This window comes from Mobula birostris, unplaced genomic scaffold (genome assembly GCF_030028105.1).
Source record: "Mobula birostris isolate sMobBir1 unplaced genomic scaffold, sMobBir1.hap1 scaffold_1453, whole genome shotgun sequence".
NCBI lineage: Eukaryota > Metazoa > Chordata > Chondrichthyes > Myliobatiformes > Myliobatidae > Mobula > Mobula birostris.
Window position 1 is genome coordinate 13,833 of NW_027274494.1, and position 18,195 is coordinate 32,027.

The window sequence follows — 18,195 nt, forward strand, 5'->3', positions numbered from 1 at the left end:
GGTTGAGTGGAGGAGTGAGGAAGGGTGGGGGGGATATGGAGCAAAGGAGGGGCGGGTAATGGGGAGGAAAAAAGGAATCTGAGACATGGCTGGTTGAATCGGTGAAAATAGTATCAAGTTCCCAAACTCAACCACCACACGCCCGCCTCCACTAGAAAGGCGGAAGAGTCGGGGAATGGTTGGGCAGGGCGATATCTCTGAATCGGGGTGACAAGTGAGTTGGTGGTGCAGGGGAGAAAGAGAGAGGGGCAGGCAGATGTGGGAGAGGGGTAAGGTAATGGGGAAGAGGTGAGATTGGGGGAAGGTGGGACAGAAGAGGAGAGATGAATGGTGGAGGCAAAGTGGTGAGAGAGAAGGGACAGAGAGAGAGAAAGACATGGGATAAGGAGGGAAGATAGACTGCGTCACTGGAAGTGGAAGACGAGGAATAGCTGTGGAGGGAATGTTTGGTGGGGAGCTGTTGACTCTACTCGGAGTGAGAGGGGTCACTCACCTCCGTGGGGTTTGGGTGTTTGCCCTGGGGCCGTGGTTTCTCGGAGACACGTGGTCTGAATTCCCGGCGATGGGCAGGAGCAGTGGGCCGTCGAAGGCGGAAAAGGGAATCCAACCAGGGGATGCAAATCTCTGGGAAAATATAGGCTCTCTGTGAGTGACACAAATCCCTCTGACATTCCGTATACTCTTACATTCCATTATTGTCACTCCCCTTCCACTACTCTCCCTCAATCGTCCGTATTCCTTCTCGTTCATCCGTCCCTTCCTTCGCTCTTCTCTCTCATCTGTACCACCCTCTCTCTCCTCCATATCCTCCTCTTCGTTCCTTCTCACTCCATCTCTCTCCCTCTCTCTGCTCCCTACCCTCCTCTCCACTCTCTCTTATTCCATCTCTCCCTCTCTCCCGTCCTTATCCACGCACCCACTACCACTCTATTTCTCTATCCATCTCCCTCGTCCCCTCCCGTTTCTCCATCTCCATCACCCCCTTCACACCCACCGTCCAATCTCACAACACTCCCTCTTCTCTCATGCCCTCTATCTACTCAGTCCACCGTTACCCACTTAAATCGCCCTGTCGACCCCCAATCACCCCCTCTATCTCTCTTCCCCTCTTTCACCCCACTCTCACTACTGCTCCCCCCGCCACTCTGATCTTTCTCGACAACCCTCTCGCACGAACTCCACCCACACTTCCCGCAACAACCTGCTCTCGGTTCCTCTTTTCATCGGCGATTCATCTGCTGTTTGCAGGTTTCGGTCTGACTCCCTTATCATCACGGGTTTCTTCAGACCAAGGTTGCTTCCCCTTTCTGAGTTCAGAGACACAGAGAATCGCCGACAGGAAGGACGACAGCAGAATTACCTGCATATGAAGTTCACAAAACGGACTCACTGTCTCCTTCCCGAGGTGAGTGGGACAGAAGGATGGAGGGAGAGAGTTTCAAACTTTGTCTGACCCCAAGGGCTTGTTAATGAGACAGTGTGGACGCAGCGTCACTTTTCGTCTGACCCTGGGGCTTGTGATTTTTCAGTGCGGAGGGAGCTTGACTTTGGCTCTCACTCCGGCATTCTGTGAAGAGACGGTCTTCAGGGAGTTGCAATCAATTCTGAACCCGAGGGTGTGTGATGTGACAGTGTGGAAGGAGCCTCAACACATGTCTGACCCCGGGAGTGTGTAATGGGACGGTGTAGAGGGTGCTTCACTCTCTGTCTAACCCCGGGAGTGTGTGGAGGGAGATTCAATGTGTGTCTGAACCCGGAGTGTGTGATGGGACGGTGTGGGGAGAGATTCACTCTGTGTCTGACCCCGGGAGTGTGTGATGGGACGGTGTAGAGGGTGCTTCATTCTCTGTCTAACCCCGGGAGTGTGTGGAGGGAGATTCACTCTGTGTCTGACCCGGGAGTGTGTGATGGGACGGTGTGGGGGGAGCTTCTCTCTGTGTCTGACCCCGGGATTGTGTGATGCGGCGGTGTGGAGGGACCTTCACTCTGTGTCTAACACGGGAGTGTGTGATGGGACGGTGTGGAGGGAGCTTCATTCTGTGTCTGACTACGGGAGTATCTAATGCGACAGTGTGGGTTGAATTCACTCTGTGTCTGACCCCGGAAGTGTGTGATGAGATGATAAGACGGTTTGAAGGGAGCTTCACTCTGTGTCTCACCCGGGAGTTTGTGGCCTCCACTCTCCTCCATTCCCTCCCTTTTCCCACAGCACACAATTCCTTCTCTATGATTCTTAACTCAGGTAGTGAGTTGCCAGTGGTCCTGACCCATATAGGTACCAATAACATCGGTGTGTATAGGGAAGTGTTCAGACAAAGTGACGTCAGTGATTCAGTTTTTAAATTAAAGGATAGGACCACTGCAACAGTGAGATCAGACATAGGAAGACCGTACAGTTTAGCGCGTGGTCAAAAAAAAAGTGTAGGTGGGAGGGTTTCAAAATTTTGGATCACTGTGACCTTTCCAAGGAAGGTGGGATCTTTACGGAAGAGATGGAGAAGGTTTACACCTAAGCTGGAGAGGAACGAATATCCCAGCGAGAAGTTTTGCCAGAACTGTGCATGAGGGTTTTGGGGACAGTTGTTAAACTCGAGTTGCAGGGACGTGGGCCTCAGATTGCAGCATGTTTGTTACTGGTGTCCTAATCTGCGTAACCTTCAATGCTGGACGATTTAAGTAAAGGCGGATGTGCTCAGGGCATGAATCAACACATTGAATTATAATACTGTTGCCATTATTGAGACTTGGTTGCAGGCGGAGCAAGCCGGACAGCACGAGATTTCGGGTTCCCCTATTTTTAGTGGTCAAAAAGCGGAAGGAATCAATGGAGGAGGGGTGACATTACCAGGCTGAGAAAATGTCTCCGGAGAGCCCTGTCAGCACAGGCAAGAGAACTCGTCTAAGTGAGGCATTATGGGTGAGAATGAGGAATAAGAAATATATGACCATTTCATGGTGCTGCATTATGGACCAGACAACAGTCCGCTCGATTAAGGGAAACAAATTTGTCGAGAGATCGTAGACTGTTGTGAACCATAGAAACCGTAGAAAAATTACAGCGCAGAAACAGGCCTTCTGGCCCTTCTTGGGTGTGCCGAACCATTTTCTGCCTAGTCCCACTGACCTGCACACAGACCATATCACCCCATACACCTCCCATCCATGTATCTGTCCAATTTAATCTCAATTGTTAAAAAAGAACCCGCATTTACCACCTCGTCTGGCAGCTCATTCCATACTCCCACCACTCTCTGTGTGAAGAAGCCCTCCCCTTAACACATGTCCTTTTTTTTATCTCCCCTTGCCTCAGTGGAAAAATCCTTTTTGCATTCATTCTATCTATACCCACCGTAATTTTATATAACTCTATCAAATAGAAACATAGAAACACAGAAAATAGGTGCAGGAGTAGGCCATTCGGCCCTTCGAGCCTGCACCGCCATTCTGTATGATCATGGCTGATCATCTAACTCAGAACCCTGTACCAGCCTTCTCTCCATACCCCCTGATCCCTTTAGCCACAATGGCCATATCTAACTCCCTCTTAAATATAGCCAATGAACTGGCCTCAACTGTTTCCTGTGGTAGAGAATTCCACAGATTTAACAGTCTCTGTGTGAAGTTCTTCCTAATCTCCGTCCTAAAAGGCTTCCACTCTATCCTCAAACTGTGACCCCTCGTTCTGAACTTCCCCAACATCGGGAACAATCTCCTTGCATCCAGCCTGTCCAGCCCTTTAGCATTTTGTACTTTTCAATATGATCCCCCACGCTCAATCTTCTAAATTCCAACGAGTATAAGCCTAGTTGATCCAATCTTTCATCATATGAAAGCCCTGCCATCGCAGGAATCAATCTGGTGAACATTCTTTGGACACCCTCGGTGGCAAGAATATCTTTCCTCAGGCTAGGGGACCAAAACTGCACGCAATACTCCAAGTGTGCTCTCACCAAGGCCTTGTATAACTGCAGTAGTACCTCCCTCTCCTGTACTCGAATCCTCTTGGTATGAATGCCAGCATACCATTCGCCTTTTTTCACCGCCTGCTGTACCTGCATGCCCACTTTCAATGACTGGTGTATAATGACACCCAGATCTCGTTGCACCTCCCCTTTTCCTAATCGGCCATCATTCAGATAATAATCTGTTTTCATGTTCTTTCCACCAAAGTGGATAACCTCACATTTATCCACATTAAATTGCATCTGCCATGAATTTGCCCACTCAACTAATCCATCCAAGTCTCCCTGCCTGCTCTTAGCATCCTCCTCACAGCTAAAACTGCCGCCTAGCTTCGCGTCATCCGCAAACTTGGAGATGCTGCATTTAATTCCCTCATCTAAGTCATTAATATATATTATCAACAACTGGGGTCCCAGCACTGAGCCTTGCTGTACCTCACTAGTCACTGCCTGCCATTCTGAAAAGGTCCCGTTTATTCCCAGTCTTTGCTTCCTGTCTGCCAACCAATTCTCTATCCACATCACTACCTTACCCCCAATACTGTGTGCTTTAAGCTTGCAGAATAATCCCCTGTGTGGGACCTTGTCAAAAGCCTTTTGAAAATCGAAATATACCACATCCACTGGTTCTCTCCTATCCACTCTACTAGTTACATCCTAAAAATTTCTTTCAGATTTGTCAGACATGATTTTACTTTCACAAATCCATGCTGACTTTGTCCGATGATTTCACCGCTTTCCAAATGTGCTGTTATCACATCGTTGATAACTGACTCTAACATTTATCCCAGCACCGATGTTAGGCTAACCGGTCTATAATTCACCGGTTTTTTCTCGCTCCCTTTTTTTAAGAGGCGGGGTTACATAAGCCACCCTCCAATCCTCAGGAACTAGTCCAGAATCTAAAGAGTTTTGAAAAATTATCACTAATGCATCCACTATTTCTTGAGCTACTTCCTTAAGCACTCTGGGATTCAGACTATCTGGCCCGTGGGATTTATCTGCCTTTAATCCCTTCAATTTACCTAACGCCACCTCCCTACTAACATTTATTTCCCTCAGTTCCTCCATCTCACTAGACCCTCAGTCCCGTACTATTTCCGAAAGATTATTTATGTCCTCCTTAGTGAAGACGGGCCCAAAGTAGTTATTTGATTGGTCTGCCATGTCCTTGCTCCCCATAATCAATTCACCTGTTTCTGTCTGTAGGGGACCTACATTTGTCTTTACCAGTCTTTTTATTTTTTTCCTTTTTACATATCTATAAAAGCTTTTACAGTGAGTTTTTATGTTCCCTGCCAGTTTTCTCTCACAATCTTGTTTTCCCTTCCTAATTAAGCTCGTTGTCCTCCTCTGCTGGACTCTGAATTTCTCCCAGTCCTCAGGTGAGCCGCTTTTTCTGGCTAATTTGTATGCTTCTTCTTTGGAATTGATACTATCCCTAATTTCCCTTGTCAGCCACGGGTGGACTACCTTACCTGATTTATTCTTTTGACAAACTGGGATGAACAATTGTTGTTCCTCATTCTTCTACGATCCAGGGAATAAAGTCCTAACCTATTCAACCTTTCTCTGTAACTGAGCTTGTTAAGTTCCGGCAACATCATTGTAAACCTTCTCTGTACTCTTTCAAACTTATTAATACCCTTCCTGTAATTTGGTGATCATAATTGAACACAATAGTCGAGATCTGGCCTCGCCAATACCTTATACAACCTCATGATAACACTCCAGCTCTTATACTCAATACTTTGATTAATAAATACCAATGTACCAAAAGCTCGCTTTACGACCCTACCTACCTGTGACTCCACTTTAAGGAATTTTGTCTCTGCATTCCCAGATCCCTCTGTTCTACTGCACTCCTCACAGCCTTACCATTAACCCTGTATGTTCTACCTTGGTTTGTCTTTCCAAAGTGCAATACCTCACACTTCTATGCATTAAACTCCATCTGCCGTTTTTCAGATATTTTTCCAGCTGGCCCAAGTCCCTCTGCCAACTTTGAAAACCTTCCTCACTGTCCACTACTCCTCCAATCTTTGTATCATCGGCAAATTGGACAACATCGGTGTCGTGGAGAGGAGAGACTTGCAGCATGGGCAACTGCCGGTCTTCCATTCAACCATGCCCAGGCCTGCGCCCTGGATAGTGAAGACTTTCCAGGCACAGATCCATGGTCTCGAAAGACTAACAGATGCCTTAATAATATAGCTGGTAATTTGAAGCCCAAGCGCTATTTAACCACAGTGCCCTAGGGGAAGTCCTAGACCGGCACTAGTGGTAAATCTTGAAGGAGAGGGTGACTTCTGTGTACACGGATGGGTTTCACACACTGAGAATGCAGAGGAGAACAAAGGAAACGAGCGACAGGGCAGATAGGAATTGGGAAAGAATTTGACATTTCTGAATTCACTAATTGATTTCTGGTTGCCCGGTTACGGGAAGAGTGTGGGGGTGCCTGGAATAGAGAGTATAATCTATAAGCAGATGGCCCAGACAGACTGTGTGTTTACCTGGTTCGGTGGAGTCTGTAGGGTGAACTGATACAGTTCTGTATCATTACGATATACACTGGTACACCGTATATCCGGTGTATTTCTCTGCAGCAGCGGAGTCTGGGGGTGTGGGGGGTCGGGGAGGAGACGCAGGTTTATATCATTATGAGAGGTACAGGGAGTTCTGACAGCCGGTGTATTTCGTTCGAGCGGTGACAAGGACTGGAGGGAGATGGACATTGCGTCGGCAGAAAGGATTCATGGCATAGCACAAAATTGTGGCCGAAGGCCCTGTACATTTATGTGATTTACGTGCACTGCTCTTCAGGAGGGGAGAGACGGATTTGAACTCAGAGAGTGGGAAGTGCAGGGTTGGATTAGATCAGGGAAGGTGACGAATAACAATGTCGAGGAACGATTTTTCGACAGACGACATGGGCAGTGAACGATCCACATGGAGAGACCGATCAGACTCAAGCATATGGCTAATCGGCGTTTTAACAGCGACTCTCATTATCACGGGTATCTGCTGGAGGATTCATGGTGAGTTCAACACCGTTCGTACCGACCAAACCACAGAGAATAAAAATGACCACTCTAACAGCGACACTCCCCTACATTACCCCGAAACACCCGGAACAGTGATAACAACACACCCCTCACTGCGGTACTGACGGGCCCCGTACCATGACCACCACACACCAATCACTGTGACCCCGACACGACCGCCATCAACACATCCCTCAACATGATGCGACAAAACCCTCAAACTGATACCGACACACTCCATACTGTAATAAAGACTCACAGTAACACCGACACGCCCTTCACCGTGGTGCCGACACGTCCCGCACTGTGACGTGGACACATCCTTCACTGTGACATAGTCACGTTCCTCATTTTGAATCGGACTCCTCCCTTATCGTGGCACCAACACTCACCCCACTGCATCGCTGACATAATGGTCGCCGTAAAAACAACACATCCCCCACCGTGACACCGACAAACCCCTCACAGCTCGCCTATTCACCCCCCATTGTGATAACAGCACACCACTCACTTTGACACGAGCCCAGCACTGTGACGACACGTTCCTCGCTGTGACAGAGACACGCCCCTCACCATCAGACCGACACAAACTCACCGTGACACTTACACGCTCCGCATCTTATTGAACATATGAAGATGTTACCAGGAAAGATGACGAGGGTAAAGCGGTGGGTGTTGTCTATATGGACATCAGTAAGGTCTTTGACAAGGTTCCACGCAGAAGGTTAGTTAGGAAGGTTCAATTGTTAGGCATTACTATCGAAGTAATAAAATGGATTCAGCAGTGGCTGGATGGGAGACGCCAGAGAGTGGTGGTGGATAACTGTGGGTCAGATTTGAGGACAGTGTCTAGTGGTGTGCCTCAGGGATCTGTACTGGATCCAAAGTTGTTTCTGTTATATATTCATGATATGCATCATGGGGTGGTAAATTGGATCAGTAAGTATGCAGCTGATACTAAGATAGGTGGAGATGTGGATAATGAAGTGGGTTTTCAAAGTTTGCAGAGAGATGTGGACCATTTAGCAGAGTGGGCTGAAAGATGGCAGATGGAGTTTAATGCAGATAAATGTGAGGTGCTACATTTTGGTAGGACTAATAAATAGGACATACATGGTAAATGGTAGGGCAGTGAAGAATGCAGTAGAACAGAGGGATCTAGGAATAATGGTGCAATGTTCCCTGACCGAGGATCTCATGTGGATAGGCTGGTGAAGAAAGCTTTTGGTGTCCTGGTCTTTATAAATCAGAACATTGAGGATAGAAGTTGGGTTGTAATGTTGAAATTGTATAAGGCATTGGTAAGGACAAATTTTCAGTATTGTGTAAAGTTATTTTCACCGAAAAATAGGAAAGATGTCAATAAAATTGAGAGAGTAGAGAGGAAACTTACTCGGATGTTGCCTGGGTTTCATCTCCTAAGTTACAGAGAAAGGTTGAACAAGTTGGGTCTTTATTCCTTGGAGCGTAGAAGGTTGAAGGGGGACTTGATAGAGGTGTTTAAAATTGTAAGTGGGATAGATAGAGATGACGTGGATAGGCTTTTTCCATTGAGAGTGGGGGAGATTCAAACAAGAGCACATGAGTTGAGAGTTAAAGGGCAAAAGTTTAGGGGTAACATGAGCGGGAATTTCTTTACTCAGAGAGTGGTAGCTGCGTGTAACAAGCATCCTGCAGAAGTGGTTGAAGCATGTTTGATGTTGTCATTTAAAGTTAAATTAGATCGATATATGGGCAGGAAAATAATGGAGGGTTATGGGCTAAGTGCAAGTCCGTGAGAGTAAGAGTTGGGGACGGACTTGAAGGGCAGAGATGGCCTGTTCCTGTGCTGTAATTGTTATATAGATATCTGATTAAAAACTCATGCGTACAAATTCGCCAGGAGGAGTGTGTTTGGGGAAATATTAAAATAAAAAAACAACAAAGAAGCTATTGAGTGAGCAATAAAGAAAGTGAAGCTAGATTATGAAAATGAACCAGCATAAAATATAAAAAAAACGAATAGTCGAAGGTTTATAACTTTATAAAGAGGAAAGGTTGGTAAAAGTGAATGTAGGTCCCGTGGAAGACGAGAAGGGGCATTGATATTTGATAGTGAGTAAATGCCAGATGCTCTGAATGACTATTTTGTGTCGGTCTTGTATGCCAAAGTGCGATGTTATGGATGCGATGGGAGGTGAGGACTTCGATACAATAGCTATCACTAAGGAGGTAGCGCTGAGGAAACTTGTGGGCCTAGAGATAGACCACTCCCCTCGTCCTGATCGAATGCACCCCAGGGTACTGAGAAGTATGGCAGAGGTTATGGCAGAATCGTTGGCAAAATTTTACCAAAATTCTCTGGAAGCTGGGCAGATCTCAACGGTTTGAAAGAAGGCAAATGTCAGGCCAGTGTTGAAAAAAAAAAAAAGATGTAGGCAAAAGGCATGTAACTATAGGCCACACATGGAAAAGTTGCTGGTGAACGCCGCAGGCCAGGCTCCATCTCTAGGAAGAAATAGAGTCGTCGTTTCGGGCCGAGATCCTTCGTCAGGCCGAAATAAAAGAAGAGCTAGTAAGAGATTTGAAAGTGGGAGGGGAAGGGGGAGATGAGATACGATAGGAGAAGACAGGCGAGGGAGGGATGGAGCCAAGAGCTGGACAGTTAATTGACAAAAGGGGAATGAGAGGCTTATAGGACAGGAGGACTACGTAGAAAGAAAAGGAGGAGTGCGGGAAAAGTCCAGAGTATGGACAAGGAGTGTAGGGAGAGGGACAGAGGGAGAAAACGGAGAGACAGAAAAATAATGGGTGTATATAAATAAATAACGGATGGAGTACGAGGTGGAGGTGGGGCATTAGCGGAAGTTTGAAAAGTCAGTATTCCTGCTATCGAGTTGGAGGCTACCCAAACGGAATATAATGTGTTATTCCTACAACCTGAGTGTAGCTTCATATTTACAGTAAAGGAGACCGTGGATAGATATATCAGAATGGGAATCGGACCTTGAACTAAAATATGTGGCCGCAGGGAGATCCTGCGTTCTCTGGCGGACAGAGTGTAGGTCTTCAGCGAACCGATCTCCCAATCTGCGTCGGGTCTCGCCAATGTATAGAAAACCGCATCGGGAGCACCGGACGCAGTATATCACCCCAGCCGACTCACAGGTGAAGTGTCCCCTCACCTGGAAGAGCTGATTGGTCTGCCATGTCCTTGCTCCCCGTAATCAATTCACCTGTTTCTGTCTGCAGGGGACCTACATTTGTCTTTACCCGTCTTTTCCTTTTTACATATCTATAAAAGCTTTTACAGTCCGTTTTTATGTTTCCTGCCAGTTTTCTCTCATAATCTTTTTCCCCTTCCTAATTAAGCCCTTTGTCCTCCTCTGCTGAACTCTGAATTTCTCCCAGTCCTCAGGTGAGCCACTTTCTCTGGCTAATTTGTATGCTTCTTCTTTGGAATTGATACTATCCCTAATTTCTCTTGTCAGCCACGGGTGCACTACCTTTCTTGATTTATTCTTTTGCCAAACTGGGATGAACATTTGTTGTAGTTCATCCATGCAACCTTTAAATGCTTGCCATTGCATATCCACCGTCAATCCTTTAAGTGTCATTTGCCAGTCTATCATAGCTAATTCACGTCTCATACCTTCAAAGTTACCCCTCTTTAAGTTCAGAATCTTTGTTTCTGAATTAACTATGTCACTCTCCATCTTAATGAAGAATTCCACCATATTATGGTCACTCTTATCCAAAGGGCCTCTCACGACAAGATTGCTAATTAACCCTTTCTTATTGCTCAAAACCCAGTCCAGAATAGCCTGATCTCTAGTTGGTTCCTCGACATGTTGGTTCAAAAAACCATCCCGCATACATTCCAAGAAAGTCTCTTCCTCAGCACCTTTACCAATTTGGTTCACCCAATCTGCATGTAGATTGAAGTCACCCATTATAACTGTTGTTCCTTTATTGCACATATTTCTATGTTCCTGTTTAATACCATCTCCGACCTCACTACTGCTGTTAGGTGGCCTGTACGCAACTCCCACCGCGTCTTCTGCCCCTTAGTGTTACGCAGCTCTACCCATATCGATTCCACATCTTCCCGGCTTATGTCCTTCCTTTCTATTCCGTTAGTCTCTTCTTTAACCAGCAACGCCACCCCACCACCCTTTCCTTCATGTCTATCCCTCCTGAATATTGAGTATCCCTGAACGTTGAGCTCCCATTCTTGGTCACCCTGGAGCCATGTCTCTGTGATCCCAACTATATCATAATCATTAATAACAATCTGCACTTTCAATTCATCCACCTTATTACGAATGCTCCTTGCATTGACACACAAAGCCTTCAGGCGCTCTTTTACAACTCTCTTAGCCCTTATACAATTATGTTGAAAAGTGGCCCTTTATAATGCTTGCCCTGGATTTGTCGGCCTGCCACTTTTACTCTTTTCCTTAGTACTTTTTGCTTCTACCCTCATTTTACACCCCCCCCCCCCGTCTCTCTGCACTGGTTCCCATCCCCCTGTTGTGAACTAACCTCCTCAGACCTAGCCTCTTTAATTTGTTTCCCACCCCGTAACCATTCTAGTTTAAAGTCACCTCAGTAGCCCTCGCTAATCTCCCTGCCAGGATATTGGTCGCCCTAGGATTCAAGTGTAACATGCTTCGCTTACAAGGATCAGTGCCAGGAGGGAGATCGGTGGGGAGGGATGGGGTGGAGGAATGGACAAGGGAGTCTCGTAGGGAGCGATCCCTGCGGAAAACAGAGAGACGGGAGGAGGGAAAGTTGTGCTTAGTGGTGGGATACCGTTGGAGGTGCCGGAAGTTAAGGACATCTCCTTCTTCCTGGAATGTAAAGCCTCATCCTGAGAGCAGATGCGGCGAAGTCCGAGGAATGTGTGCATTATATACACGCAGTCTTTCTCTCTCTCTCCTTTTTCTCCCTCTGTCTCTCTCACTATACCCCTTACCTATCCTCCGGGTTTTCACACCCATCCCACTTTCCTTTCTCCCTAAGTCTCCTGTTCCAAGATCTTCTCATATTCCTTTAGCCAATCAACTCTCCAGCTCTTGGCTCCATCCCTCCCCCTCCTGTCTTCTCCTAACGTTTCGGCTATGCCCCTCCCCCTCCCATTTTCAAATCTCTTACTAGCTCTTCTTTCAGGTTGTGCTGACGAAGGGTTTCGGCCCGAAACGTCGACTGTACCTCTTCCTAGAGATGCTGCCTGGCCTGCTGCTTTCACCAGCAACTTATATATGTGTTGCTTGAAATTCCAGCATCTGCAGATATCCTCGTGTTTGCGTAACTCTTGGCCAGTTAGTTTTACATCTGGTCTTGGGAAAATGCTTGAGTTATCATTAAATAAGAAATAGGGAGGCATGTGGAAGGAAATGGATCCATCAAGCAGGCGCACCATCGATTCAGCAAAGGCAGATCCTTTTCGACTACCTCTGTGAGGATATAACTATTTATATGAATAAAAAATTGCAAATGAAATATTGACTTTCGTTGCTGGAGGGATTGAATTCAGGAGCAGGGATTTAAGCTGCAACTTCACAGGGTACTGTGCACCTGTGCAACTGCACATCGTGAGTACGATGTGCAGTTCTGGTCTCCTCACGTGAGGAACGGTATACCGGCCTTGGAGGCGCTGCAGAAGAGGTTCATCAGGTTAATTCCATAAAATAGGGTGGATAGACAAGGAGGAAAGATTGAATCGTCTGGCACTGTTTTCGCAAGGATTAAGAGGACATCTTATGATACATATAAATTTTTTAAAGGGATAGATACGTCAGACACCGATTACCCCTCACCGTTCCGCATCGTGACAGCGACATGCACCACACTGTGACCCGAGAAGCCCCTCAGCGCAGCACCGACAGGACCCTTAATGTGACCCCGAAACATTGTTCTCCATGATACCGACAAGTCCCTCAGCGTGACTCCAACAGGACACTCAACGTGATACTGACATACCGCTCACCGTGTTTCCGTTAAGCCCCACAGTGTGACAACTACACGTCCCTTAGCGTGACACCGACACAGCCTAACCATCATTCTCAGTATCACAGATTCGTCACTCTTTGATCACCTTCGACCGAGAGCACCAGAAACATTGTGAACAATACCAGGAGATGAACAGTACCCAGCGCCAGTGTGGACTGCAGGTAAATGAATTGAACTCAACCCTTGAATACAATATAACTGAGAATTCCCGTCTGGTTGTCTCCCGAAGCACCTGTCTCAGGAATATTTCTGTCCTCAGTTGAAACCTCTCCATCCTCGAAAGCGAATTTTTCGTAAACGAAAATACAAACTCCGCCCTGAACTCCAAACTGACACTAACTGATCTCCATCAACAGATCTCAGACCTCGAAATGAAGTACCATACTCTCAGCGAAGTCAAGGCTCAAATCTGTCAACTGCTGTTCAGCAGAAAAAGTGAGTTAACACACCAACCCGCACACGTTCTCCCGCTACTCATCGCTGAGCAGAGTGAGAGGAAGCTATATTCTGAGTCTGATCCCGGAAGTGTGTGGTGGGATGGGGCGGCGAGCCCGACCCCTAGTGTCTGAGCTCGGTAGTGCGTGATAGGATGGTACGCCGGGTGCTTCACTCTGTAAACACAAAATACTCTGCAGATGATGGGAGCAAAGCAACACACGCAGCACGCTGCAGGAACTCAGTAGGTCGGGCACCATCCGTGAAAAGGAGCAGTCAATGTTTCGGGCCGAGACTCTTCGTCAGGACTGAAGAGGGAGGGGACAGGGGCCCTATGAGAAGATGTGGGGAGAGGGTGGAAAGGAGAAGGCGGGTAGAAGCCAGGTGAAAAACCAGTACTGGGAAAGATCAAGGGGTGGGGGAGGGGAAGAAGGGACGGGATAGGCAGGAAAGGTGTAGAAAGAGTAGGTAAAAGCACAAAGGGTAGTAGAAAGAGGCAGAATCATGAGGGAGGTGACAGACAGCTGGAGGAGGGGGCAGAAGGAAAATGGGATGGGGGAAGGGAGGGGATGGGAATTACCGGAAGTTAGAGAATTCAGGCCAAGGGTCTGGAGACTACCCAGACGGTATACGAGGTGTTGCTCCTCCAACCTGAGTTTAGTCTGATCATGACAGTAGAGGAGGCCATGTCTGGACATATCGGAATGGGAGTCGGAAGCAGAATTGAAGTGAGTGGCAACCGCGAAATCCTGTCTTTTGTGGCAGACGGAGTGGAGGTGCTCGACGAAGCGGTCCCCCAATCTGTGTCGGCTTTCACCGATGTAGAGGAGGCCGCATCGGGAGCACCGAATGCAAAAAATAGCCCGAAAAAACTCACAAGTGAGGTGTTGCCTCACCTGGCAGGACTGTTTGGGGCCCGGAGAAATGGTGAAAGAGGAGATGTAGGGACAGGTGTAACACCTACGGTTACCAGGGAAGGTGCCGGGTGGGAGATACGTGGGGAGGGACGTGTACACTAGGGAGTCGCGGAGGGAACGATCCCTGCGGAAAGGGGAGATGGCTATAGAGGGAAAGATGTGCTTCGTGGTGGAATCCTGTTGAAGGTGGCTGAAGTTACGAAGGATAATGTGCTGCATCCGGAGGCTGGTGGGGTGGTAGGTGAGGTCAAAGGGATCTCTGTCCCTGTTGTGGTGGCGGGAGGATGGGGTGAGGGCTGAAGTGCGGGAAATGGAGGAGATGCGTGTGAGGGCATCATTGATGACGGTAGAAGGGTCTGATCCCGTGTGGTGTTGGATGGGACGGAATGGAGGGAGATTCACTCTATCTCTCACCACGATGTGCGTGATGAGACGGTAGGGAATGATATTCACTGCTACTTATTCCTAATTTCCAGAGCATACGTGTTCCGAGGAGTGGATCCAAAATAAAGACCAATGTTATTACGTATCCATGTTTGATACATCTTTCAACACAGCGGTGCAGGAATGTTCAAACCGCAATGCAAGGCTGCTTGAAATCAAATCAAGGGATGAAGCGGTATGTGCCACGGCACAAGAAGATCTCACAGGAATCATCACCCACTCCCGGGGTCAGACACAGAATAACACCCACAATATACTCCCAGCACACAGTCCCGGGTGAGACACAGAGTGACACCCATACTACACTCCCAAGACACATACTCGGGGTCAGACACAGAGTGCAGCTCCGTCCACAACGTACCATCACACACCTCCGGGGTCAGACACAGAGTGAATCTCCCTCCACACCGTCCCATCACAGACTCCGGGGTCAGACACAGAGTGAATCTTCTTCCACAACGTCCCATCACACACTCCCGGGGTCAGACACAGAGTGAATCTCCCTCCACAACGTACCATCACACACTCCCGGGGTCAGACAGAGAGTGACACCCACAATATACTCCCAGCACACAGTGCCGGGTGAGACACAGAGTGACACCCATACTACACTCCCAAGACACATACTCGGAGTCAGACACAGAGTGCAGCTCCATCCACAACGTACCATCACACACCTCCGGGTTCAGACACAGAGTGAATCTCCCTGCATTCCGTCCCATCACACACTCCGGGGTCACACACAGAGTGAATCTCCCTCCACACCGTCCCATCACACACTCCGGGGTCAGGCACAGAGTGAATCTCCCTCCACACCGTCCCATCACACAATCCCGGGGTGAGACACAGAGTGAATCCCCCTCCGCACCGTCCCATCACACACACCCGGGGTCAGACACAGAGTGAACCTCCCTCCGCACCGTCCCATCACAGATTCCTGGTGTAGTCAACCGAAAGAAGCTCTCTAAATAGTTTTCGTTTCTTAGAATTAATCAGATAAATTTAATTTCCCAGAGTTTTCTATCCCAGGAACTTGTGTACCGATACCGTGCATACTGGATTGGAAAATGCGAAGACGGGTGAGATTTGGACTGGTCTGTGGGGTGAGAGTTGGGCATTGAAATAGTCCTGACGGAGGGAAAAGGGATTCGTTTACGATGAGAGTGTATGAGGTTGTCGGGAGAGTTTGGTACAATGGGAACATTTTGAGGCCGACATGTGTCTGTCGGGGAAGGACGGAGCAGTGTGAATATTTCGGAAACCTCCAGGGGGCAGTGGGGAGAGCTCAGAACACAGGGATTACGTCATTTGGGTACTGACGATTGTCGGTGAGGAGGGCGCGGTGGAGTGGGATCATTTTGGAGATAGTCGCCGGGCTGTGAGGAGGGGGAGCAACAGCAGGATTAGTTTGGTGAATGTCAGAGATCTGAAGGCCGAGAGTAGGACAACTGGATCAGTTTGGAGACCGATACAGGCGGTGGACACACAGTGGGTTAATGGGATTAGTTTGCGAACTGACGCACGGGTGTGGGAGGGAGGGTGCCAGTGGTGTAAGTCTGGAGATGGACCCAAGGCTATGAGGAGAGTGCGGTGCAGTGGGATATGTTAGCAGACTGGCGCGAAGCTCTGGGTAGAGGGAAGAGCAACGGGATTAATCTGGGACCGACTAGGGCTGAGGGAAGTTTGTGGACAAGTGGGATTCATCTCGGGACAGAGATAAGTCTGTGCGGAGACGGTGGGACAGTGGGGTTTGTTCGGGGAGTTAAACAGATCTGAGGGGAGAGGGTGGGCCTGTTTGATTCGTATGGGGAGTGACAGGGGACTGTGGTGAAAAAGTGGTTCGGTGAGTTAGTTTGGAGAGACACAGGGCTGTGGGGCGACATTGGATCAGTACGATTAATTTAGGGACAGCCACAGTATTCTGGGGAGACATTGGGACCGTGGTATCTGTCTGGGTACTGGCGTGACAGTGGATGAGTGGGATGAGTTTGCGGACTGACTCAGGCTGTTAGGAGAGAGCGATTTCATGGGTTAGCTTGTGGACGATCTCGGATCGGGTTCTCTGCTGGAGCTGTTTTGTCTCTGTTTAAATTGTTTATCCCTGTTGGACAGGAATGTGGGCCCGAGTCTCCTGCACAGCGTGTTCTCTAGATCTTCCGTCTGTTTAGATTGCAACTCGCATCTAGGGAACGACCGTTGCAATCGTGATTGGCGTTTCATCTACGAAAAGTCGGCACCTTTGTTTCCGGATGTTCCTGAAAAGATTAAGGATCTCTGTCGACAGCCACTGGAGGCGAAGTGAATCAAGTCATTTACCCCAATTTCTCCTCCTTGTTTGCCCTTCACTCTCACTCCCCGATCCTTTCAAATTCCCTCCTCACATTCTCTGCCCCTTCCCTCCTAGTCTCACACCTCCTCTTGTCGCCATCATATTCTCCCTGCGAAACATCGTCAAACCTCTCTCGCCATCTATCCCCACATTTCTCACTATTCCCCCAGTTCCGTTCTTCCCCGCTCCCTCCACCTTTCTCTCTACCCCCTCACCTCCCCTCATTTCCTCGAGCTTTCTCCGCCCGCTCTTTCCCTGCTCCCTCTGCACACCTCTTTCACTTCTTTCACGCCCCCCCACGGCACTCTTTCTCTCCCCCCTCCCTGTTCTCTCTAAACAATCTGTCTCCCTTATCCCTCTCTCTTTCGCCTTTCCACCCACTCTGAGCTCAATCCTGTGCCGTCCGGTGCTCGATAACCCAACCCTGGGTAAGACGCTATGCCTATTCCCTTTTTCTGTGCCCCTCTGGTGTTTATGGAACTGTGTAAGTTTACAACTACGCTCCAGGGAATAATGTCCCAACCTACCCTTCCTCTCTCCATAACTCAGTCCTCCGAGTTTAGTAATATCCCCGTAGAACTCCCTGTACATTCTATCCAGTTCAATGGCATTTTCCCCTAAAACTGTGTGCGGCCACACCGACTGCAATGTGAGCTCCTCACTCCTGTACGCCGGTGCCCTCAGTGGTGAAGACCAGCGGGCCAAGTGCCCTGCCCACTGGTATCGGATGTTTCCTACCGGAATGGCAATTTCATGTACTATCTGTATGAAGGGGTCCTGATTTACCCCTATGTACTGTGCTTTTAAAAAAGACAGACAGAGAGAGAGAGGTGTCCAGCACAAAAACCTTGTTAAAAAGACAGAATTATTTAACACCGACATTTGTTTTCAAGAGAGAGAGAGAGTCGAGGACTGCTCACAGCATGGTTACATCTGTACAAGGGCACTGCTTTCAGCTTCTGCATTCTTACAGATAGAGAAGGAAGGAACTGTTTGGGTAACAGTTGGGATTCAACACGGGGTAATAAATAAAAGGTCAGGCAGTAGACCTCAGACATGTTTTTGGG

At 48.2% G+C, this 18,195-nt stretch overlaps 1 protein-coding gene across 2 annotated transcripts; it reads left to right on the forward strand.

Annotated features, from left to right (window-relative positions):
* Positions 1-1,310: 1,310 nt before the first annotated feature.
* LOC140192470 (C-type lectin domain family 9 member A-like) lies at positions 1,311-16,254 on the forward strand. 2 transcript variants are annotated; one of them, XM_072250068.1, is made up of 6 exons: positions 1,311-1,405; positions 6,890-7,003; positions 13,061-13,164; positions 13,360-13,438; positions 14,832-14,974; positions 15,814-16,254. In XM_072250068.1, exons 2-6 carry the CDS (start codon positions 6,895-6,897, stop codon positions 15,880-15,882), a joined length of 504 nt encoding a protein of 167 aa, XP_072106169.1. In that variant the 5' UTR covers positions 1,311-1,405; positions 6,890-6,894; the 3' UTR covers positions 15,883-16,254. The 2 variants fall into 2 exon arrangements, with proteins under 2 accessions (XP_072106169.1, XP_072106168.1); XM_072250067.1 differs by lacking the exon at positions 15,814-16,254 and having other exon boundaries at positions 14,832-15,337.
* Positions 16,255-18,195: the final 1,941 nt, after the last annotated feature.